The sequence below is a fragment of the Lissotriton helveticus genome, chromosome 11 (genome assembly GCF_964261635.1).
Source record: "Lissotriton helveticus chromosome 11, aLisHel1.1, whole genome shotgun sequence".
NCBI classification, from domain to species: domain Eukaryota; kingdom Metazoa; phylum Chordata; class Amphibia; order Caudata; family Salamandridae; genus Lissotriton; species Lissotriton helveticus.
Genome location: NC_136072.1, coordinates 984,336,186 through 984,360,512, shown reverse-complemented (window position 1 = coordinate 984,360,512; position 24,327 = coordinate 984,336,186). Strand labels below are relative to the sequence as shown.

The following is a 24,327-nucleotide window of genomic DNA, read 5'->3' as shown; positions in this document are numbered from 1 at the left end:
CTGAAATAATGTTATGAAATGTTATGAAAGACTAATATATACGTTTTTCACTCTTTAGGAGAAATCAGATGCAAGGCATACAGGACAGCGTACGAAAACTGCAGAAGCTACCAAGTCTTTCTCCTCAAGCAATTAAGAATCTTTGGATTCGTACAGCCCTCATTGAAAAAGTACTGGATAAAATTGTGCATTATCTTGTAGAAAACAGCAGGTATGTGAACATTCCACCTTGTCTTTTCATTTTTTTACCCTGTTTCTGGCCTTCAGAACTACACGACATGCATATTCTGTTTGTAAAAAGTGGATTATTATATTAGTTGGGCAAGGAGGACTGCCACTCTAGGGAGACCATACCCATACCCACACTCCCCCATTGAAATGCCTAACCCTACAGCCCTCTCTCTGCAGGTACTGTTCTGGGAAGACCAGCCTTTCCACCATCAGGGTCCTACTGCACAGGTATCCAGCAGAGCAGTGCCATGGACACATTCAATGTTACTCTCTAACATTACTATGTAAAAAAACAAGGACCCCCTGATTCGGATAGGATTCCTGGGTCAGGGCAAATAATATATGTAAAGTAACGTACCCAGGCAAACAAAAACGAAGACTGGCACAATTCAATTTAGCAAACAGCACAAACTTAATAATGAAACACTAAATTAGCATGAAAAATACATTTTAATAAATTTGATAAAAAAGTGTCATGAATTAAGTCATTGACATATTGGTAAAAAGTGATAAAAAACAGTTCCATTAACAGATGTACATAGTTTATATAATAAAATGGTATAGTGAGGGGATGGTTTCCTGTCTACGCGTTTTGACACGTTGAAGGTGTCTTCCTCAGGACTCTACCATCATGATACTGAAAATAAATAAATAATATTTGGAAGTCTGTCCTTATGCTAAACAATTCACAGTAATAGATGCAGTTTGCTAGAATATCTCGGCCAGTAATTTGATAGGGTCTCATGATATACCGCGTAACATTAGTTCATTTTCGAGCATGCAGAGAAACATTAGAGCAGCATAATTACAGTCGCATTAATGTAGTTCAGTTAAACTTTTCATATTGCATTGTAATAGAATCTTGTAAAAGAAACATATAAAAGAAAATGATGTTAAGAATGCACAAATCTTTTGTGAGCCAGAAAAGAAAGGATGAAAGGTTGAAAGGAATGAGGAAAGAGAGAAAACAAACTGGTGTTTATTTAAATATTAATCTAATTTAGAGTTGATTTGTACTTATTTAAAAAAAATTTAAATACCTAAGGGATATCTGACTAGATGAGATTGTGATGTAAGTACAGCGTACAGTAGCATTGAACAAGTTGATGACAAAACTGGGAGAGCTTTATGGGGTTGGAAATATTGTTAGTTATGGTTAGGGATCACGTCGATCACAGGTAAACGCTATTTACTTATGGATACCTGGGATTCAACTTCCAGAGTACTGATGTGGTTTCCAATTGTCGGCAGATAATATCATTGCTTGGACAAAATAGCAATATCAATGAGACAGTGTTCAGTCCCCTAAAGGGCAACAGTATGGTCTTTGTTATTGGCCCGTTAATCTGGTTGGCGTCTTGTGGGCGGATCTGTCTTGGATATTTAATTTGTGTAGTTGTAACATAGTTTATTTCTGATAATGAGTAGAGACACGTTTCTTCAATAATATTTATAACTTTGTATAAAACATTACAGTCTGTCTGTACGATATGTTACCTGTTTAACGATCTATATGATTAGCTGGAACAGCTTGGTTTTTAGAATTAAGGCCCCTGTAGCGGCTTTTCGGGTAGGGGAACTTAATCTGAAGGTAAACAGTAGTCTGTCAAGAGAGATGAGTATCGTTAGATATGAAGAAAGACATCGATTAGTTATTGAAGATGTCACGAACATTCTCTAATATTACCTGTATTTTAGGATGTTAAATATTACGGGGCAGTTATGATGATCCGTTCGGACGCAATCTGTGCGGGTTCAGAATATCAGCTGTTTTTTGAGAAAGGATCATAGTGAGTATTGGTTGTATTGTGAAACATTTTTCTGATAATAAACCAAGAGGTGGGTGGTTGCCTTCGTAGTTCTTACCTATGTTTAAAACATGTGCTGAGTGATTAGCTCTAAAAAATGAAAGGCACTCCTCCGTTGAGCCTTGCAGCTTCACGGCTTGGTAGGATGTATTCGGGTTCAGACTTCCGGCTATATGAAATTAAAGGTTGCCGTGTATGGGAATCAGTATTACAGAATGCGGTGACTGTTAAGAGATGCATTATTTTGGAGCTTCTTACCTTTAATAAACAGAAAGGTGGCGTATCGGGGTTACACGTTTACGCAGCCGAATGAAGTTTTTTCGGTGTCAGTTACAGATTATCTATGGTTAAACACAGCATACACAAGGAGGAGTATTGCGAATTGCGAGGCGGGACGGTTATTGTGGTTAACTCAAAGGTTTTTTCCGTTTTTTACCTGTATTAAGTAGTGTAGTGGCGTGCCGATGACATGCAGTTGCACAGCTGATTAAGGATACGTTCTACTGCAGGTTAACGGCTATCTAAAATAAGAAATAGCCGTATTGAAGAGTCTGTTTTGAGGAATACGTGATAGATTGGCTGTTATAAATAGTGCGAGTGTCTATTGCTCTTCTTACCTGTATTAAACGGAATGATGGCGTGTCGTGATAGCGCGGTCTAACGTCTGGAAATTCAATGGAGGGGGTTGGTTTAGACGCACTGATTGGTTTATATACTGTGTTTGATCATTGGTAGTTATTATTAAAGGTATATACTTTGACGATCCACAATCTGGTTAGTACTGATTCGCATAGCGGTAATGGAAGTTGTCACTCAGTTGTAACTGTTGGGAAGACTGCAAATAGCAAGTGGATTGAACGAGGCTACATATTTGATGAACTTGTTGGAGAAAGGGCAAAAGGCATTTGTTTAGTGCATTTAGGGGAACTGAGTTTTTTAAATCATTAAATGCCGTTACTTTGAATTTGGACTCATATTTACAGAGCACTGTCTGGTTTCTGTTGGATTTACAGGATAGCGTTCTCCCAAGGTAATTCATTATTCAAGCCCTGGGTGAATGTCCCCAAAGAAAAGATCCAGAATACTTCCTTTTTCTTCCTGATCTTGTCGCCACCATTGTTATGTGGCATGTGGATCTTTTCCAGGATACGCCATCTAATGTCAGATGGGAAATGTTTGAATTCTGAAAAGTGATTGACCAAAGGGGCTGTGAGTTTACATGTTTTAATGGCAGAACTATGTTCTGTGAGGCGTGTCTTTATTGCACGTGAGGTTTCTCCCACATAGCCCAAATTGCATGGGCATATAATCAGATATACTATGTTACGTGTGTTACACGTCCATAGTTCTTTTGCTTGAATATTAAATTGATTAAAGGTGAATGACTCTCCCGGTATGATGCCGTCACAGGACTGACAGGACCCGCATCGGGAGGTGCCCCTAACTTGGTTGGTACCATGTATTGTTTTTTGTATGAATGGGGTTTTGGTCATCGCTGAAGTATAACGTGATCGGACTACAAGGTCTTTTAAATTTTTGTTCCGACGGTGTGCAAACATTGGTTTGCTTAGTTTGGTTTGAGATGAATCCACGTTTAAAAGTTGCCAATTGGCATTAATAATTTGTTTCACGGTGGCATCTAACGTGGAATGTTTTGTGATGCAGACCAGTTTTGGTTCCTGTTGTGCTTTTTGAGGTATAAGCAAGGCATCTCGGTTATAGAACCGGGCTCTTTTGTATGCTTCTCTTACAAGGCGATGGGGATAGCCTCGTTCAAGGAATTTCTGTTTCATTGTGATCGATTGGGTGTCATAATCCTTTAAATTTGTACAGTTTCTTCTTACTCTAAGAAACTGCGAAAAGGGTATGCCATTTTTCTGGTTTCTCGGGTGGTAGCTAGTAAAATGGAGCAAGGTATTCCTTGCTGTCGACTATGTATATAAATCTACCTCAAGCATGTTTGATTCATTTCTAATGTAGATGTCCAAAAACTCAACTTGCGTTGTGTTAATGTGGGCAGTAAAATGGAGATTGACGTCAGCAAGGTTGAGCCAGTCCAAAAATTCCTGTAACATTACTTCCAGGAACTCTCCAAGGTTACTTGCTTACCTGCTGGCTCCACCTCCAAACAATTGGACAATGCTCTACCCTCTTCTCCTTGGAATAGCCTCTCACTAGCGCTACATTAGCCACCTCTATAGAGTGCCCACTATTGAGTGCCTTCCTGTGGCTTGAGACATCTCTCTTCCTGTGCCTTGACTGATACAAGTCAAAGCACATGCCACTCTCAAAGAGTATCGCAACCCTTCCCCCCCCCCCCCCAAGCAGGTTCATTCCCATTTTCATACTTCCGAGAAGTGGGTTGCGACATCTTTCTTTGTCAAAAGGTTGTAGCCCTGTGGGGTTCTCACTTTTTTACCTCTGTTAGGGGCCTGACACACCTTTTTTGTGGTCAACCCTGGTACCTTCGTAGTCCTTGTGTTGCTGAGCCTGAGGTCTGTTTCCTTTCTAAGCTCCCTGGGGATGGTGAGCTTGGACTCTATTAGATTCTGGTGCAGCTCTGTAAAGCAATTACTCAAGATGTGGTCCCCCATTCTCAAACTATACAGCTCATCATAAACCTTTACTTTACTGACCTTCACTCAACCATCCAGTCCCTTACTGGGAAGCCCGACATCAGGCAATAGTTTTCAGGGATTAAACTGTAGCAGGGATTCTGCTGCTACACAGAACTGTGCATAGAGACTTGGAACCTCAGTGAATTATGGTGTGCCGAAACTGAGCTTAGTACCCAACATCCCCTACCAGACTAGCATCAGTTTCTCATTGGCTCTTCCAAAATACCAATGATTAGACAACCCAGAGCATGGAACTTCGATTACCTCAGGCATTGTGGAACACATGAACACTCTTTCGTTATACTCTCATACCAGTCCAAAACAGGGCGTAAAAGAAGACAAGTGCAAGTTTGAAATATTTATCTCTAACGCCGTGTTCTCATGCGCAGTATGTTAGCTAATACAAGCAGACATATTATCAGTATCAAGGTTATCAACATAGTTACTATTCCATAAAATACAAAGGGAGAAAGCATGTTATAATGCTAAATGGAAACAGGTTTAAAATATACATATATTTAACCCTCCCTTGCTAGTAGGTTATTTTATATCTACAGAAGGTCTCTTGGGATTACATAGGCAGCCCCATACCTCTGGTACTTAACAGAAATGGATCACTTCAGATTATGCACCAGCTCTCAGCATACAAATGTTCTCCAAGTGTTTGTGATCATGCCTACGCAGTGCATTAATAAACGTGCCAATCTCAGAGGTGGCCACAGCTGCATATGTATTCTGTCTAGAACGTGCGCTGATTAGTCCAAACAGCAACCACTGTGTTGAAATAACCTAGAAGGGCTCGGCACTCACTGTTCAGACTAAGCTTACCAAGCAAGGCTGCTAATATAGAAAAACATGTTATTCTCGTGTGAAGCAAAACACTCTGCTAGACTCTAAACATTTAATAAAGTGTGTGCCGTGTGCAAAGGGCACCAGAAAGGGAAAATGGTGTTTAAACTTCTAATAAGCTCATGTCTAATTAACACAGTGTAAATGCCAGGCTCAGCCCCACGACAAAATGAAACTTATGCGTGAGAGCCTCTTTAAGGGAAGCATAGTTAACCTGGTCAGCTGCATCTAGGGCCAATAGTGTATCTCTCCCAATAACAGGCATGTACTCTTCTGGGACTCTATCATACACAAGGCAACCTCATAAGCTGCAAACCATCTATTGGCGTCATCCCCTACCTCATAAAAAGGCACCAGGTCTTTCATGATGTGGACTCTGTTGAACTCTCCTAGAAACATCTGAATTGCTGCCACCATTATCACTGGACTAGAATGCAATTCGATACCTCAAGTCATCATGCTTGTGGACTCCTCTTGTGGACCAGCAGGCCACGATCAACTTTTTCTCCTCAGAATCCACGGCCTACTTTTTTTTCCTCATGGGCAAGGGTAGTTGCTGCAGTTTCAAGACCCTCTCAGCCTCCCTCTCCTCCAGCTCTGATGGGGACAAACTGAGAGAGGACACACTGACCCCTGTCCTGGACAATATAGGTGATGCTGCTCCTTAGGGAGAATCTTTCTCTTGCATTGGGACCTTTTCGACTTCAATCTCATTTTTCTCCGAGGTGAGCTATAGCTGACAGACCTCTTCCCAGTCACTGATGGGAATGTAGTAATCCTCTGTCTTGTCTTCCTTGCTCAACTGCAGCCCTCAGTATTTGCACATGCTCCTCTCCTCTGCCAGGCTAAGGCTTTCCATATTAACCAGATCCACCCTCATGTTTCCCAAAAACTTAAGGTACAAAAATTGATTGCAAGAATGAATTTAGGAAAAATCACAAGTAACTCAATAAAAGACACAAAGTCAATTTAAAAGGGAATTTGTAATTCAACTTAAAGCACTGTTCATCCAACGCAAGTCATGGATCTTGCTGCTTCTACCAATGCTAAAGACTGGATTATATGGGGTGGGCAGTTTCACACCTGATGGAATAATGACATTAACTTGTCAGAATATATCCCAAAGTCACTAAATTAACCTGAGCTTAAGCTACTGCTAGCTATGCCAGAGAGCAGACCTGTATAATTTAGAATGTGTAATGTATTTATTCAGTACCAAGGCAGTAATATAGACAAAACACAGAACAACACAAATCCCACACTGCATTGGAAAAATAGAGTAAAATGTTTTAAACAAAATGATTCCAAAGCAACAACCTTCCAATAAATGGTACCAGAGATATGATTTTTTGACTTTTTAGGTCCAAGCAGCAGCAAAAGATGCCAATGATAGTCTAAGGATGCACTAGACGAGGACCTGGTCTAGTGCTTCCTTAAACTATCATTGACTATCATTGGCACTATCATGCTTCAGGCTGACAGTGATGAAGGGCTGGTCTGATACACCAAGTAGGTTATTTCCGGTCTAAGATATTACCTTCTGACTTAGTGTTTTTTATGGAACTCAAAATTCTCTGATGGGGCAAGCCTGAAGCTGTATCCAAAGAACGTGCATCAAAATTGAATACCTTTTTCTGCAGTGTCCCCCTGACTGTTTTGGAGGTCTTGGAAGTCCAAAAGTCAGAACATTTCAGTGTTTCTGGACCTTCTCCTTTGGAACAGTTCTAAGGTTTCCAGGACCTTTGGGACAGCACTCAGATGCCAGAACTCAGTCATCAGGGGCAACTAGCAAGGTCCAGTCCTGGTCCAGTTGGTACTATTGCCTGCAAGACCTCTTGCAGCATGGCTCCCTGTAGCCACATAGGAGGTCAGCCAACAGTACCATAATCATCCTCTTCTTTGTCCTGGGTACAAGATGGCGCGGGTCCAGTCCTCCAGCCCTCTTCTGATTTTCCATATGTCCAGACAGTGTGTTCTGAGAAATGCTTCTTGGAATGCCACACTATGGTTGTCTCCTGCCAGTGGGTGCAGTTTGCTCCTGGGTCCTCCCAACTGACTGGGAAAATATTCCCGGGGGCAGCACTGCCCACCTTTTCAGAAGTTCCTGTTTGCCCTACTGCAAACAATCCTACAGTGCTGTTCTCACATTGTGAAGAGCATGTGTGTGCTCTTAGTGGTGTGGCCAGAACAATGAGCAGTACCCTCTTCTGTGGTCACCCAACTGATTCTGCGGACAGCTAACCTCCCACTGGATTTGATGCCAGTCCTTCTTGGGGGGCATAGGGTTGCCTTCTCCAGTTGTCACCTTACATTTAAAAGGGCAGGCTCCTTTATAAGATAATTAAGTTATTTGGTCAACCCTACTGGACCTCCCTATTCCCAGACCATTGTTTCTGATATGAGAGCAGTTTTCACACCTCATTAAGGTCTAGCACTTGCTGTGTAGCTGCTAGAGAGCTAATGTAAATTAGCCTCCAGGACCTTGAGTCACGGAAAAGAAAACTTTCTAAAAGTTATGTTTCCCAAAAACTGTATTAAAAATTAGCATCACAAATGAATTGGACTTTTCAATTAGTATTTAAATGACTTTTTGTTGTACCTTTCCTGTCAAAAGTTACAGGAAAAGTCTATATTGTGTACTTTGACATATTCCAGGATCCAGCTACATATCGTCCAGTGAAAATAGCTTTTGGGGGAAAGACACTGAAGGAACATCATACCTTTAATTTCACATTTGTTCCTCTTTCAAATATCAGGCACTCTACCTTGTGAGCGAACAGGTGTACATTGGGGTGACTGTAGGAAATTGGGTTACTAGTTCAGGAGGGTGAAACCCTTCTCAAGCAGCAACCGCAATCCCTGTCAGAGGGAAGCCACAAGTAATTAAACTGTGCCTAACCCCCTGGTATCTCCGCACTAAGCAGTCCGGCTTAAGTTGGAGGCAATGTGTAAAGTATTTATGCAGCACTTCATAACTGTGAACACCCAGCACACAAAGAATCCCACACCAACCTATAAAAAAAGAGTAACATTTAATAAATTATTTGAAATAAAAATAACAAAAATCCAACCAGTACAATCAGAGCTATGCAATTTGAAAGATTTTAAGCGAAAAGTGCCAACTGTGCTTATCTGGTTCTGCCAGACCATGACAGTCACAGGTTCAGGGTGACTGCAATGAGATGAGCTGGAGACGGAGACTGAGTTAGGCTTGCTGAACAAAGTACCTTAAATCCAGGATGTGGGGCATTGCGATATACTGTGTCAGTTATACGTCACGTAGAGGTGTTTACAAAGTTCCGATGCGAAGTCCTTTATAGTCGAGGTTGTTGAGGGGGATTGCGATGCGAAGTACAACATTGAAAATGTGTGCTGCATTAACAGTGCGGGAGAAGTTATGGGGCTGCGATGCAGAGTCCTGTGCTATCGACGAGGATGATCTTGACAAGGGGCTTGTAATGCGAAGCCCTGGATTGAGGATGCGTTTATGAAGTGTTGGTTTCGAGACAGCGGGCTCTGATGTGAGGTTCTGTGTCAAGCATGCACTGCTTGTGTGTGTTCCAAAGTAGGGCTGCAAGGAGATGTGTTCCCACCACAGTTGGGCTTGCAGAGCACCTTCAGGTGCACTTCCTAAGGTCCAGAGCTGATGTAGAAGCATTTGGGGGTTGGACTCACAGCAGACAGAGTTCATATGCTGGGTTCATGGTGGTTGGAGCCTTTTCTGTCTCGGAAGTTTAGACCAGGCTCTCATCAGAAGGCCAGCCAACTAGCCCATGAAGTCCCTCTGGTGTCCTGGGATCAAGATGCAGGTCTAGTCCTTTTTCCTTGGGTTGCTAGATAGCAGTCCTTGCAGAGCAGCCCATCTGAGTCTTCCACAGGTCCAGGGGAGTACTGTAGAGTTTGGTATGAGGGTCCCTTATTTATACCTGATGCCTACTTTGAGATAGGAGACGTTTCTGGAGGTTTCCACCCTAAGAGGTCTCTGGAATTCCCTAGTGTCAAACCCTTTGTGAATGCAGATCCTTTGTAGTGTGCAAATGTGGTAGGTAACAGCTCTTCCTCCTCATCAAGTCAGAGAATGCCCTTCCTGCCAACACCTTTTGCCCTTTGTTTCAATATCTGGGAGCAAAACACAAAGACCAACTTCCAGCTACACTTAAACATGTCACCCAGGATACAGGGTGCAGTCGCTAACTGGTTGGGACAAGAAAATACCAACTTTCTAAGAGTGGCATTTTCAGAATTGTGACTTAAAATCTCCAACTTCACCATTACAGAGGATTTTAAATTACAATACCTTAGACACCAAACTCGACATTCCCACCTGCCCCCAATTGAAAGATATCACTTATTAAATGTAATAGGTTAGCCAAATGTTCTCCTGCGGGAGAGGCAGGCCTTGCAGCAGTCAAAAAGGATTTTAGGAGTTTTTCACTACCAGGAAATCTAAAAGTTAAAAGCATATTTCCAACTTTTTAAATACACTGTACCCTGCCATATGGGCTAATTAGAGCCTACTCTAGGGGTAATGTATATGTATTTTAAAGGAAGTTTTAGGCCTGACAAAAGGTTTCGTTTGCCAGGTCCAAATGGCAGTTTATAACTGCATACACTGACTGCACTGGCAGGCTTAAGACCTGTTGAAAGGCTACTTAACTGGGTGGCAGAATAAGTGCTGAAGATCTATTAGTAGTATTTAATTTACAATCCCTGGTACATGTAGTACCACTTTACTAGGGACTCGAAAGTGAATTAAATGTGCAAATTGGGTGTAAGCCAATTTGATCATGTTAGCGGAGAGAGCACCCACACTTAACCATTGGTTAACAATGGTAAATGACACAGAGTCCTAAGGCAAACAAAAGTGAGATCAGAAACAAATGGAGAGGTAAGGCCACATTTTTTGGAGGAAGACCACCCTAAGGCTGACAGGTCTAACAGTGACTTTTTCATATTTAAAGCCATGGTTTACCACCTGTCAAATATAGTTGTTTTGGTAGGTTGACAGCAGGTTTTTAGGCTTCTGTAGTCAAACTTCACACAATAGGCCTAAAGCCATGCTTTACAGGCCAGCCCTGTTGAGTTGCTTTTATTTTTTGCTGCAGTATACAGGTGACATTTAACGTCTAGACCCTGATTGTATTCCATACGCCATATATTAGGGACTTATAGGCAAGTTAAATATATCAGTTAGGGGTAAGTCAAATTAACCGTGTTTAAAGTGGGAGAAAATGCATCTTACTCCTGTTTCGCAGGGGTGCACAGAGTTCAGAAATCAGCACAAATTGGGTCCAGAAAAATGCGAAAAATCTGGGTTGACCATGCAGAAAAGGCTGATTTGTTAGATTGGTTTGTACCTTTTTTCTTTCTGTATGGTACAACATGCTCCACGCAGAATCCTCTTCTTTTTTTACCCTCTGCTTAATATTTTACTATCTTTCCTTCTCATTAACTATTCGCTACATTCATCGCCTTGAATATTGAACAGCTCTTTGTGTTTGTATGTGTCCATATCTGTATACATATATGTGTAGATACACATGTAAATAGATAAAAAGCATTTCCAGCTGCTGTCTATACCATTGCTGACTTGAAGGACTGCAACCTGAGGGCTACTATCTAGGTTAGATAAAACAGTAAAGGATTTTAGCATTGATCATTTTGATTACATATTTTTGTAAAACACAACAGTCCCCTGCACACCCCCGAAGTTTATAAAACAAGTTAGTGACAATATAAAAACGTTCTTGATCCACTGCTTGGTTTCGTATCTCGATTTATTGTTTCCCTCATGAGCAATTTCAATCAAAGCGTTAGCCAACACATGTTTCGTCGCATCCCAGTACAGTAAACAGCGGGTTCTTCAGGGCTAAGAAACATATAGGTATGCATTTAGAATAAATTAGGTATGAAACAACATTGGCAAACTCCCACTGTGACATGGCATCTGAAACTGTTCGGTTCACTTTGCCTACTTGAACCTGTGGAAACCCATGCTGGAAAAATAGAGACCACCGTAGTGGCCCTGGATTGACTAGTTTGATAGTAATCCATCAGTAAAGGAACAAATCTTAAATAAAAGCCTCAGTGATCATGTGGTATATCACTTGTGTAACTTAATTGAAAGAAAACATATGTGCTAGAGCCTATTAGGTGACTTTTGTGGATTAACAATGGTGACTGTTCTACAATTGATACAAGTGAAGGACACCCGCTCAATGTTGCCTATGGTTTAGTAAGTTTAATATGAAAAGGTAAGGTACCTGTACTTCTATAGTTCAGGTCCTAGCGCATAAAAAAACAAAGGAAACGGAGATATTAGTACTTCGATTGATTACTCAGCGGGGATTTCACCCAGTGTAATAGTGAGAGCTAAGTGGAACCAACCTTAGTTTCGGTTTTAATTCCGCCCCGAAGGAAATCCAAATGTTGTGGTCCTATGCACAGAGGCCATTGAAGTATTACTAGTGCCTTGTAAATGTCACTCCCTCTTCGGGTGTTCATATATCCTTCAAATAGTTCTCATATAAGGGTTCTGAAGGTAAAGCAAGATACACAGAGTTACTCATCATTCACTATTAGTACCCAATCAGAAAGGCCTGTTCCAGCCTACAATACAATGGGGTTGCATTCATCCCACGTACCTCGTTGTGAGTTTAAAAAAAAGCTGTCAAAATAAATTCCAGTGTTTGGTATTTCTATACAAAAAAATACCCGCGCTGCGCACTGCCTAGGAGTGCCATTACCTTATCAGACTAACCGCCAGATCTGTAGCTTATACTATATATTTTTGTAGTTGGCATGCATTTGAGAGTTTCAGGTAAAGAGCCCCACAGTTGAGGGTCCTTTACGGAAGGTGAACATTATTCTTTTGGTAGTCAGCCTGTATGCGTATGTTCCCTATAGATAGTTCTACAAGTGTTACTGTAAGAAATGAAGTAATAAGAGAAAGAGTGATCTACTCTTGCCTGTATAAAACAAAACAAATCGACAGATGCTCTAGTTCACAATACAAACATATCCATTCCTTTTTTATACTTTTCCAGACAACCAAGGATTATATATGTTTTATTCTAGGGTTTGATTTTATTAAGAATAGTTGACACAAAAGACTCTTTTATTCAATCTGAACATGACATAACTCACAAATGCACAGAAAAGCATTAAAATACTGCAAAATGGTCATGTTTGTTTTATGTGAAGGAAGTTAGCTGTGCATAAGTGTCTTGTTAAGCATAGTCCTACTTTGCAGCTCAAAGCATTTCATCTCCTTAGATTAAAGGGGAGCTGGTCCAGTGCCCAAAATGTTACAGCTTAGCAGGATGCTTCTTGCAGCAGGCATCATGTTTGACATATCTTTAAAAATACTGTTCTCATGACCATAGGGAGTTTTTGTTCGAGCTAGGGCAAACTTGATGGCCATTTTTGCCATTTCCTATAAAGTCAAAAAGGATGGACATAAGGCAATCAAGGATACTTGTTGCTATAGATTGCACCTGAGTTGTGAGATTCAGCTGAATTTATGTGTTCTATTTTGGAAGTTATTGTACTTATTCTGCTGTAAATAGAAACATTTGTGCTTTTCTCATTTTTGAGAACGTTCAACTATTTGAACAGAAAAAAATATTCAAGATGTATTTTGTGCAGTATAAGTCACTAAAACTCAGTTTGTTGGAATTCAACAGTGTTGGGTTTAAACCAAACGTCCTTATGGCCGTCTTGCAGCCTTGGCCTGCTTCCTCTGTGGTTATAGTTCTTATGATGTGGTGACTCCTTGACAAAGCCAGTACTCTGGCCTCATATTTGGGGAAGTCATGATCAATTAGAAGTTAAATGTGATTTCTGCATGTCACCGAAGGGGGGGCGGGGAGAGGAGAGGGAGAGGGGGAGTGACTTGACTGTAATTTATTGAGTGTTATTGCACACTGGTGAATGACAATTACAAGCCCACACCATGTTCTTTGAATAACCCTTGGACTGCTCTGCTTCACTACCCTGAGAGAATCGAGTGCTTCAATAGGGTGCTTGGTTCCCATACAGAAGACAATTGTGGGTATTACTTTTGCAGGCCTCACATCCTCCAAAGCTACCGACCCAATCTCTTGCAACCTTAAATTACTCCCCCTTGGTATTTTCCTCGCATGCATTTCCGTTAAGTCTTTGATAACGTTTCACACTGTTTTTGATGAACCATCTTCTTTTAGAATGGTTTGTCTCTTGTAACATTGGGCTTTTCTGCAGATCCTCCCCCGCAATTAAAAAAGGAGCTTAACGCGAAAAAGGACGCATTTGCTTCTGCTGATGGATTTGTATTCGAGATTTCTTTTTTGAACCAGTATGCAAAAGTAGATGACATCAGCGCCGAGAATATTCAGATCCGCTTTGTTTTACTGTATGACTGATCGGATGTGGGGCTTCCCGTAGAAATCCATTTATCCCCGCTCACAGCTGGTGATCTAGTCCAAGATGACAGGGATGAAAGCCTTCTGGTGGCTCTTATGAAATTAGATTTTTGTTTAATCGAGTTTCTAATGAACAAAGCATTACATGTTGCCAACCCTGTAACTTCTCGCAGCATAAACCCGTGACATCTAGGGAAAAGCGTAGTGGCAGGAAAGCCTTGAGTGTTCAGTATTTTTTTTAAATCAGGCGACTTCAAAACGTCTTTAACCGTATACTAGAGCCTGTTTTGTTCAACATTAGCACACGTTTGTGGTAAGGTGTTTCTACAGCATATGGTTGTTGTTTTTGCAGTGATTTAAGTAAGGGTTTGGTCTTTTTGGGGAGGAGAGAGTTTTGAGTTTTTATATAGCGCGAACTAGACAAGAAGGTGTCCGCTCTCTTTACATGGAGCACTCTTAAGTTTTCGTTACATTTTTTCTGCCTCCACCATCGAAGACTTACATGTTCAACACCAATGCTGCCTAAATTGGGTTGATGTTAGAACAATTGGGGAAGTGGGTCAAAGGTGAGAAAAGAGATGGTTTGTTTCAGGAAACTTCAATAACACATCTGCATCTGTAAGCAGAGGGTCGAAAATTACTCGTCTGTGGTGATGGTATTTAGAATAAGTGTATACTACTGCAGATAATTGGAAATGAAGGTGTACCTTCCCTTGAGAAAGTGGCACATCTAGTAAACAGATACTCGGCTACTTCAACAAGTAAAGTGTCCATATGTTTGTAAAATTTATAACAAATTCTTCCTGTCCGAGAAGTGCTGGCACACCCTCGCCGTAAATGTAAAAAGGATTAATTTTAATATGGCCCTCAATTGACGCAAATATAATTCGCTCTTTGATTACCTGCTCGGCCTTTATAGCCAAGTGATTGATAGTTGTTTTTTGAATACCTGCTTGGGTTTTATACCAAAGTGATTGATAGTTACCGTTTGATTACCCGCTTGGATTTTATACTCAAGTGATTGATAGTTGCTATTTGATTTCCCGCTTGGGTTTTGTACCCAAGTGATTGGTAGTGGCTGTTTGATTACCACCTTGGGTTTTATACTCAAGTGATTAATAATTGCTGTTTTATAACCTGTTTGGGTTTTATACCCAAGTGATCAATAGTTGCTGTTTGATTACCTGCTTGGGTTTTATACCCAAGTGATTCACAGTTGCCGTTTGATTACCTGTTTGGGTTTTGATCCATAGTTGCTGTTTGATTACCTGCTTGGGTTTTATACCCAAGTGATTCATAGTTGCTATTTGATTTCACGATTGAGTTAAATACCCAAGTGATTGATAGTTGCTGTTTGATTACTCGCGTGGGTTTTATAACCAAGTGATTAATAGTTGCTGTTTGTTTACCTGCTTGGGTTTTATACCCAAGTGATTGATAGTTGCTGTTTGATTACCCACTTGGGTTTTATACCTAAGTGAATAATATTAGCTGTTTGATTACTCACTTGGGTTTTGTACCCATGTGGTTAATAGTTGCTGTTTGATTACCTCCTTGAGTTTTATACCCAAGTGAGTGATAGTTGCTGTTTGATTACCTGCTTGGGTTTTATACCCAAGTGATTCATAGTTGATATTTGATTTCACGATTGAGTTATATACCCAAGTGATTGATAGTTGCTGTTTGATTACCCGTTTATGTTTTATACCCAAGTGATTGATAGTTGCTGTTTGATTACCCACTTGGGTTAGTTGCTGTTTGATTACCCACTTGGGTTTTATACCCAAGTAATTAATAGTTGTTGTTTGATTACCTGCTTGGGTTTTATACCCAAGTGATTAATAGTTGCTCTTTGATTACCTACTTGGGTTTTGTACCCAAGTGGTTAATAGTTGCTGTTTGATTACCTCCTTGGGTATTATACCCAAGTGATTGATAGTTGCCGTTTGATTACCTGCGTGGGTTTTATACCCAAGTGATTCACAGTTGCTATTTGATTTCACGATTGAGTTATATACCCAAGTGATTGACAGTTGCTCTTTGATTACCCGTTTGGGTTTTATACCCAAGTGATTGATAGTTTCTGTTTGGTTTTCCGCATGGGTTTTATACCCAAGTGATTGGTAGTTGCTGTTGGATTATCCTCTTGGGTGTTTCATATTTAAGAACTGGTGGTGAGAGGAATTTCCTCATCCAACAGCAAGTCTACAAGGAAGGAGCGAGGTTTAGCACTTCACTTTTCAATAACATGGCATGATGAACTACGGTTATATTATATTTTCATTTTCTCCCAGCCCCTGCAGTATTGGTGATAGGGTGGAGTGCCACATTATGTGGCCGTTATTCATAGAAACCAAGGTTCAAATCTTGACAAAGATACGATAAACTGAAACTTTTATCAATATTTATGTTACTTTAGTGGATGAAGAGCGTTTTTGTTTTTTGAAATTTCTAAGTGAGTCTGTTATGTCCTACCTGCAGCATATTAGAAAGTGAGACAGCACCATCTTCTGTTACCCAACTCTATTTTGAGAAAGACCCTCGCTGCTGGGTTTGAAAATGCTGTCTGATGCCATATTAAAATCTTTTTTGAGTACTCAGAGGTGGTGTGCAGGCATTTCTTTTTTTGACAGGAAGAATTTGTTTTCAATGGATTGGTGGAACCTGCCTGCCGCCAGAGCACCTGACTTGGTTGGCAGAGCGTCAGATCTTGCAGGCGTTTGCGTTCGATTTAGTAATACAAATGTAAGTCAGGTTACAACTTCTCCGTGCTAATTCCATTGTAGTGCACAAGTTCAAATAACGAGTTTCCATAATTTTTCCAAGTTGGAATTATAGCTAACTAACTCTAAACACTTATAAACCGCAACAATCATGCAGACAGAAGAAATCAATCTGCTAGTTTGAAGGCAAAACGATTTGCAGTTCAAATCCATGAAGAATATCTCATTCGAACCTAAGAAGCAGCTAGGAGGAGGAAACCTCCACTTGGACCATGCAAAAGAACCAGGTCTACTAGCAGTGTTCCCCCGGGACGGACTTCCTTTATGACATGCTGCCTGAGGCATTATGGTTTTCCTGATAACACTGAATTCATGAGTGAAGTGTATCCTAGACTTTAGATAGAGTAGTCCTTGCAGTGGGAGTCAGCACAATTTGGGCTTCATGATGCAGACACCTAGAAGCATTTGCAAAATTGCATCAGTCTCCCCTCTTGTCCCACTGATGGCAGCTGTTGTCCCATCAGTGGTTGCAACGGACCCTGCAAAACATGCCAATAAGTAGTGTTGTGTGAAGGAACAAGTCGATGCTCAGTTGCGAGACCAACAAGATACCTTCTGCAAAAATTGATCCAAATTACAACACTGCGCATCATCATGGAGCAGTCGATGAAATGGAACCCCCTCAAACCCCCCGCCCTCCATGTCTACTTCATCGAACATGAGAAGGCATTCACCAGCGTGGACAGAGACAGTTTGGAAACTTCTCTATCTCTACGGTGTGCCAGATAAACTCCTAAGAATCATTAGGAACTCTTACGACGGAATGATCTGTAAGATAGTCCATAGAGAACAACTCACAGAAGCCTTTGATTTGCGGACTGGAGTCCTCCAGGGTTGTTTGCTTTCGCCTTTTCTCTTCGAGGACATCCACAACAAAGAGAAGGAATGGGATCCAGTGGACATCTTGGACGCACCTCGACTTTGACCCTACTCTCCCATACTCATCAGATGCAAGACAAGACCTACAAGGTGGCCGCAACATCAGCACAACTTGGCCTCAACATCCACAGGGAGAACCCAAGATCCTGAAGGCTAGCGCAGCCAGCACAACTGCAGTCACTCTTGCAGCTGATGCACTGGAAGAGAGTGAGGCCTTCATCTACCTGGGCAGTGTAATAGATAAGCAGGACGGCACATACGCTGACGTCAAGGCAAGACTCTGCAAAGCAAGGGCTGCCTTCATTCAGCTAAAAAAGATCTGGCGCTCCATGGACCTAACACTGCAAATCAAGATCAGTTTTTTCACAAGAACGTAAAATCGGTCCTTCTGTATGGAGCAGAAACTTGGAGGACAACAGTGACCACCACCAACTATGTCCAGACCTTCATCAACACATGTCTGAGAAATATCTTCCAAATCCGCTGACCAAACACAGTCGGCAACAATGACCTATGACAACAGACTTTCCAACTCCCTGCTCAAAAACAAATCATGAAAAGACATTGGGGCTTAATTTGTCACAACCTCCGCAAGCCTGCATCAACCACCACCAGGCAAGCTCTCATCTGGTACATGGAAAAGCAACAGAGGAATGGCAAGAAACACCTGGTGTCGAGGCGTTAAGGATGACTGCAAGGAGATGGCTTACACCTTGAGTCAGATTGAAAGAAGAGCCTAGGACGGAGATGGCTGGAGAGTCCTGGTTGATGGCCTATACCCCAGGAGTGGCAATAGGCATAAGTAAGTCAGCCGTGCTGCTAATATCAAGCTAAGTGAGACTCACATTATGAACCTGCATATGTATGTCATTTTATTTTTGTTTTTTGTATTGTGCAAAAATCTGCGACAGCCTCCGGACAAATTAACATGTCCAGTAAAAAAGTTTAACCTTGGTGTTCATTTGGGGTGCACCTCAATGCTTAGCCAATCCAGTGGACTTGAATCTGCTAGCTTGAGCTGACCTCCATTTGTTAGATGGGTCAGTGGAAAATCATTGGTGTGGGTGAAACCACTTTACTCTGGTACATGGCGTAACGGCAGTTGGCAAATAGACAGTTTTATATGCCTTAAGTCAGGATGAATACTATCAATTGATGCAGGGCTAAGCCAGCTCTGCTGAGATTTGAAACTGCCACCTTTGGGGTACAGAAAGAAGTCTGTATTACACAAATCAACCGTACAACTACCTCAAAGGACCTATGCGATGTATTAAGTCAGCTCGATGTTTACAGTTGGATTTTAAATTATCACACAATGCTTATATTTACATGCTGTCATTGCCATTTTTGTCAATAGTAGGGACACGAGATAGTGCAGGCTACAATACCTGCTCATGTATATGTACTAGATAACATTATATTAGGAGACAAGAGGTGTCTCAGTTGTAATTAAGATGGGTTGCTAGACCCATGTTTGTATAGCGTTTGATTGTTACATTGATCTATGATAAAACTAATAAAGAAATATTTTTTTTAAATACGTTCTGTCTGAATTTGAGTAAGCCTGTTGGCGGTAGCTGACAAAGTAAAGAAAATTAGAAATTAAAATGAAAAATAATGTGGCAAAATCAATACATTAGTTGGTATGTAATGTGGCACGCATGTTCAATGTTGCAGTAATGTGTTGCCTGTTTGCTTACTTTTTTCCATGTTCTTTTTCCCTAGTAAATATTATGAAAAAGAAGCCCTTCTGATGGATCCCGTGGATGGCCCAATACTTGCCTCCTTACTAGGTATATTTTTCATTTTTGTGCTGTTTTGCATTTATTGCCAAGTGAGTGTCACCTCACAGTTTCTATCAATACACAGATTATGCACTTTGATTTTATACGTTTTGCCATTTAGTTGCACAGCTATTAGACATCAGCGAAATATCGAAGCATTGTATGATGAAGATGTCACCAGAGGCAGAAATAATATATTTCCCTTCAGTCGTCCAGCCCCCCCCTTGCAAAAAGTGTATTGCTGTCAATCAGGAGATGGAACACCATGTTGCAAAGCGGTGAAATGATTTACTTAAGATAATCCATTAATTGGAAGCAGTAGGCTACAAGTCTACAGAAATGTAGACCATCTTTTGCCAACACACCATTTCACACGCCGTGTCATATACAACGACTCTCCACCTTACACATGCATTATCACTTATAACACATATCCACACATACTAATTATGGCATCACACATATACACACTCACACGCACCATAATGTACTTTATCGCTCTTACATCACTCACACTGTCACACAATTTGTCATGAACGTTCACCATTTCACTCACACACTATTACAGTCCCTCCCGTGGACCAATCACAGCAGCACATATACACTATGTTAACCACTCACACCTTACACACAGTACGCTGGTACACTTATCAAAGCAATATGCATATCATCACATCGCTGCACCAACCAGTATCGGTGTCATTAGACAACCACACACAATTGCTCAGACGCCAACCTACTTGTAATCTCTCTAGCTCATCTTCACATATGCTCCATCTCTCTCACACACCCACAGAGTAGTTGCACTTCAGCTTCTTGTGCCGCTACTGTTCTCAGTATTTCAGGAAGCTTGCACTAGTGTTGCATATGCTTTACTTCAGCTAAGTATGTGTCTGTTGTGTCTGAGACAAGGTGTACTCTTGCTGCCTGTGTGCTGTATGTGTGTGAGAGAACTTTAATATTCTCAATTTGCATTTTTTTGTTGTTGCTTCAGCTTTAACATTAATATGCATTTGTAAAGTGTGCTACACTGAAACTGGGAATCCTGGCGCTGGTCATGAATACGTCGGGGAAGGCTGCGTATATAGCAGTACTTAAAGAGCAAGGGTTGATAAACCAAAAAAAAGATTACAAAGCAGCCAATAATAACCAGGTTTTGAGGCCTTTTCTGGAAAATAAGGTGGTGTTCAATAGATCATGATGACGGGAAGGGAGTGAGTTCAACAGTTTGACTCTTAAGGAAAATGGCAATACATCTAAGAATGAGCAGTGCTTCTCCAGTATTGAATCGTTCATAGATTCATACGCTTGAATCTTCCCCGCCGTCATGGTGGGATTCCCATGGTATTTAAAACAAGTAGTACCATGTAAGTACATTAACAGACCTAGAGAAAGCAATTGACCTTGTTAACAAATTCACATTGTTTTAATAGACCCAAACTTCAGCCAATCAGAGACAAGACCCTGAACCACTCTTCCCCTACAGAGCCACCGTACCTCAGATTTCTAATCACAGGTTGTGTGTGAGAGAGGCTCCCTGAGCTGACCTCGTCAACAGTCTGTGTCTCATAGTTATGATGACACTTTCCAAGAGCACTACCCGTATGAACAGCCTTAAGAGAATCGGCAGGCCTCAGAGGGAGACACCATATCAGTGCCTATCTCTTTGTTCACCGACGCTTGATGACTACCAGAAGCAAATGCACCAGTACCACTCACTCCGAGACACTCTGGTGCACCTGACATGAATGTTTGTCGGAGTGGGGTACGTAAATTGTGTCTCCATATTATGAATTAATATTTGTTTTTGTACCATACTGTTTTATTTAAAGGAATTATAATGTATTGACACAATGTTGCCTTAACAACTGGTGGAGAAGTGTGGCTCACTGGTTAGAGGAGGCAGACCCTGAAGCAGAGGTCAGACCCGGGACCAGGGTTCAATTCCCGACGCGGCAGGGTCTTGAGCCCAAATATCCACGGACTCGATAATTCTCGTTTCGGTGCCTACTCGAATCACGGGTTCACACTCTGCAGCTCTGGGCATTAGCCTGCTTAATCTCCACTACGGCCCCCCCTGCGGCGGGATGCCTGGCTTCCACCTTGGGGATGCCCATTACGGGTATCTCACAGGGAAAAAAGCCAGAACGGGTTCCCAAAGCAAGCGCCGAGATGCCTGCGGGTAATCGAGCGCTATATAAGACCGCATAATAATAATAATAATAATAATAATAATAAATAGGTATAACTTGATGTATCAACTTATGTCAATCAGCTTATTTACTAGGGTGGTTTGGTCTTTCTGAGGGAACGTTAAGAGCAAGACATTCCACTTCACGCCATCAGCGGCAGAGTGATTTTCTTTTATTTACTGTTTGTATTTCCTCTGGTCCCCTGCTTAAAGTATTTCAGGGGCCTCTATTGCTTTTTTATTTAGAGTACTCACCAACCCTACACCTCAGTAATATATGTAATTCCCTTTTATGCTTGTGCTCGAAATTTGAGTCCTGGTGGCTCTGCAGGGGAAAAGTGGTTCAGGGTCTTGTCTCTGATTGGCTGAGTTTTGGGTCTAATAAAAAAAGTGAATAGGTTAACAATGTCAATTGCTTTCTCTGTATCTGTTAATGTACTTATATGGTACTGCTTGTTTTAAATACCGTGGGACTACCACCAAGACGATGGAGAAGATTCAAGCATGTGAATCTATCAAAGATATCAATATTCGAGAACCACTGTGTACTGGTAAGTAACTTGTTTTATACAAGGCACTGTATGCAGATTTGCGGCATAGGAATGCAGTGTAGCAAGTACGTGCACTTGTGTAGACATTGGAACAAAGTCAGGTGTGAGGAGGTATGAATATGTATTTTGAACCCAAGAATAGGATGGACTGAGGCATTTTATTCCACCAGGTAGCTGGATAGCACTTATTGAGGAATGCCTTAATAAAGGGAGGTGCAGTATTTCAGGTGCTCAAAAGTTTGTAGTTTGAATACCAGTTTAGAGATAAAAAAAAGTGGGGATGAGTGGAAGGATTTTGCTCTGGGCCATTAGAACGTACAAACACAGCAGTTGATGTGTATTCTCAGTGACTGACTGCGAAGCTACATCTCTTGCAATGGTGTTTACCATAACATCAGTCCCTGTAATTCATGATCTTATGTGAACGGCGTGAAAAATACATGGAGGGTGGAACAAATGGGAGGAGGTACTGAATTCTTGTGTGGCCTCCTCTGTCTCCAAGACCAGCCAGCGACAGGACATCAGGTAGGTGGAGGACTTTACTCTGCCTGCATGATGAAACCTACAGGGCTCAAACTCTAATGTAGGGAAATTTTGGTTCAAGGCCAGCACTGAACATGTGGCATTTTTTCAACACCCATGGAAATGAACTCTTGTAGGAATATATATTCAATGATGGTCAGTCTTTGGCAGTTATGTTTCCGGATTTCATTGAATGTTACATTTTATTTGTTAACTTTTTTCCCTTATAGTTGGCCCATGTGCTCTTGAATACACAAAGATGAAAACAGCAGATCATTTCTGGACCGATCCCTCTGCAGATGAGCTTGTCCAAAGGCACCGTATTCACGGCTCTCATTGTCGTCAAGATTCACCCACAAAACGACCTGCCTTGTGTGTAAGTGTCTTTCCACTTTAGGCTTGCATTGTTTTATATATTTTTCCCATTTCGTTGGTATTTGTTTATAAGGATTCATTGTTTGTCAATTTCTGCAATCTGCTACGCCTAGTAAACCTGGAAAATGGAGTGTCCTCTCCCATCTCCTGCACCTTTTTACTGCAGTTTTAAAAAAAAATTACGTTAAGTATCAAAACAGACGTCATAAAATCAATGAAACGTTGCAGTTTAGAAGGCAATCCTAAATTCACTATTCATTTGCTCTTTACCATACGACGTCACTAAATATTGCCTCATAAATAATCTGGGACATAACCCTAGTTAGTTTATTCTCATTCTCATTTTTCCTAGCAGGAGCTGCCTATTTTAATCACATCAAAAACGTTTTTAATATATTTACTTATATGTTTTGTGACCACCTGTGATGATTGACAATGCATACCAACACAATCCTATTGTGTGAGTCATAGATATGAACCAACAAAAACAAACGGAATCGAGCTAAATAGAGTCACAGTATAAAAATATACTCAAAATAGATTAAACAGCAACTTTTACCTTTTACCAACCCATAAAAGCTTTAGAATTACTCTTGATACTAGGAACAAAATCAAGATTTTGTCTAAAGATAGAGATATTCCGGGACGAGGTGGTCATTTCCCGTTTTACCCATTCAATCGAAAGTATTTTCAAAAAACATGCTTCATTCGTAATCCTCACTGAATCGTGGCACCAGTAGTTAAAGCATAGGGACTGGGCACACTTAAGACCAGTCTTTAAGCCTGTGCCGCTAAGCTGCTTCTAACCACAACTATGGTTTACAAAATCTTACCATCTTTTTAGGTCTCACCTGGCGAAAGCAGCGCATGCGTTGCCCTCGCTATGCGAGTGCCTTTTGCGATCGACATACGGACAAAAAAATGCACGCGCAGGTGGACAGCCCGACACCATCTTTGTTTACTTTAATTAGCTTAGGTATGTGCACATGCGTGCGTATGTTTTTGTCCGTACGTGTGAATGGTGGCATGCTTTCGCTTTCCCTCCCTCCCCCCGTCAGGCTCCTCCTTATTGTGTCATGCAGTATATTTTAGACGGTAAATTAACCACAGAGTACTTGTTAAAAACTTGTTTTAAATGTAACTTATATATCGCTACGATGAATTGAATCTTTACTGTGAGCTTGCAGCATACAGTGGTTGAGCCTGTTTGCCAATGTGTACATGCATGCACCTCTCTGCTTGTTTGTCAGTATTGTTCAGGTAGATCTGCATGTATACATTTGCACGGTCTGTTCCTTCGTTCATGTATGCTTGAGGGTGCATGTGTTTATCCA

At 41.1% G+C, this 24,327-nt stretch overlaps 1 protein-coding gene across 2 annotated transcripts in view; it reads left to right on the top strand.

The window, feature by feature from the left end:
• The window catches only part of SGSM1 (small G protein signaling modulator 1), a 1,153,128-nt gene that overhangs the window by 522,148 nt on the left and 606,653 nt on the right, over positions 1-24,327 (top strand). For both annotated transcript variants that reach the window (XM_078667338.1, XM_078667339.1), the window contains exons 5-7: positions 59-211; positions 19,296-19,363; positions 22,849-22,994. In XM_078667338.1, coding sequence (XP_078523464.1) covers positions 59-211; positions 19,296-19,363; positions 22,849-22,994 — 367 coding nt within the window. The remainder of the gene's footprint in view (positions 1-58; positions 212-19,295; positions 19,364-22,848; positions 22,995-24,327) is intronic.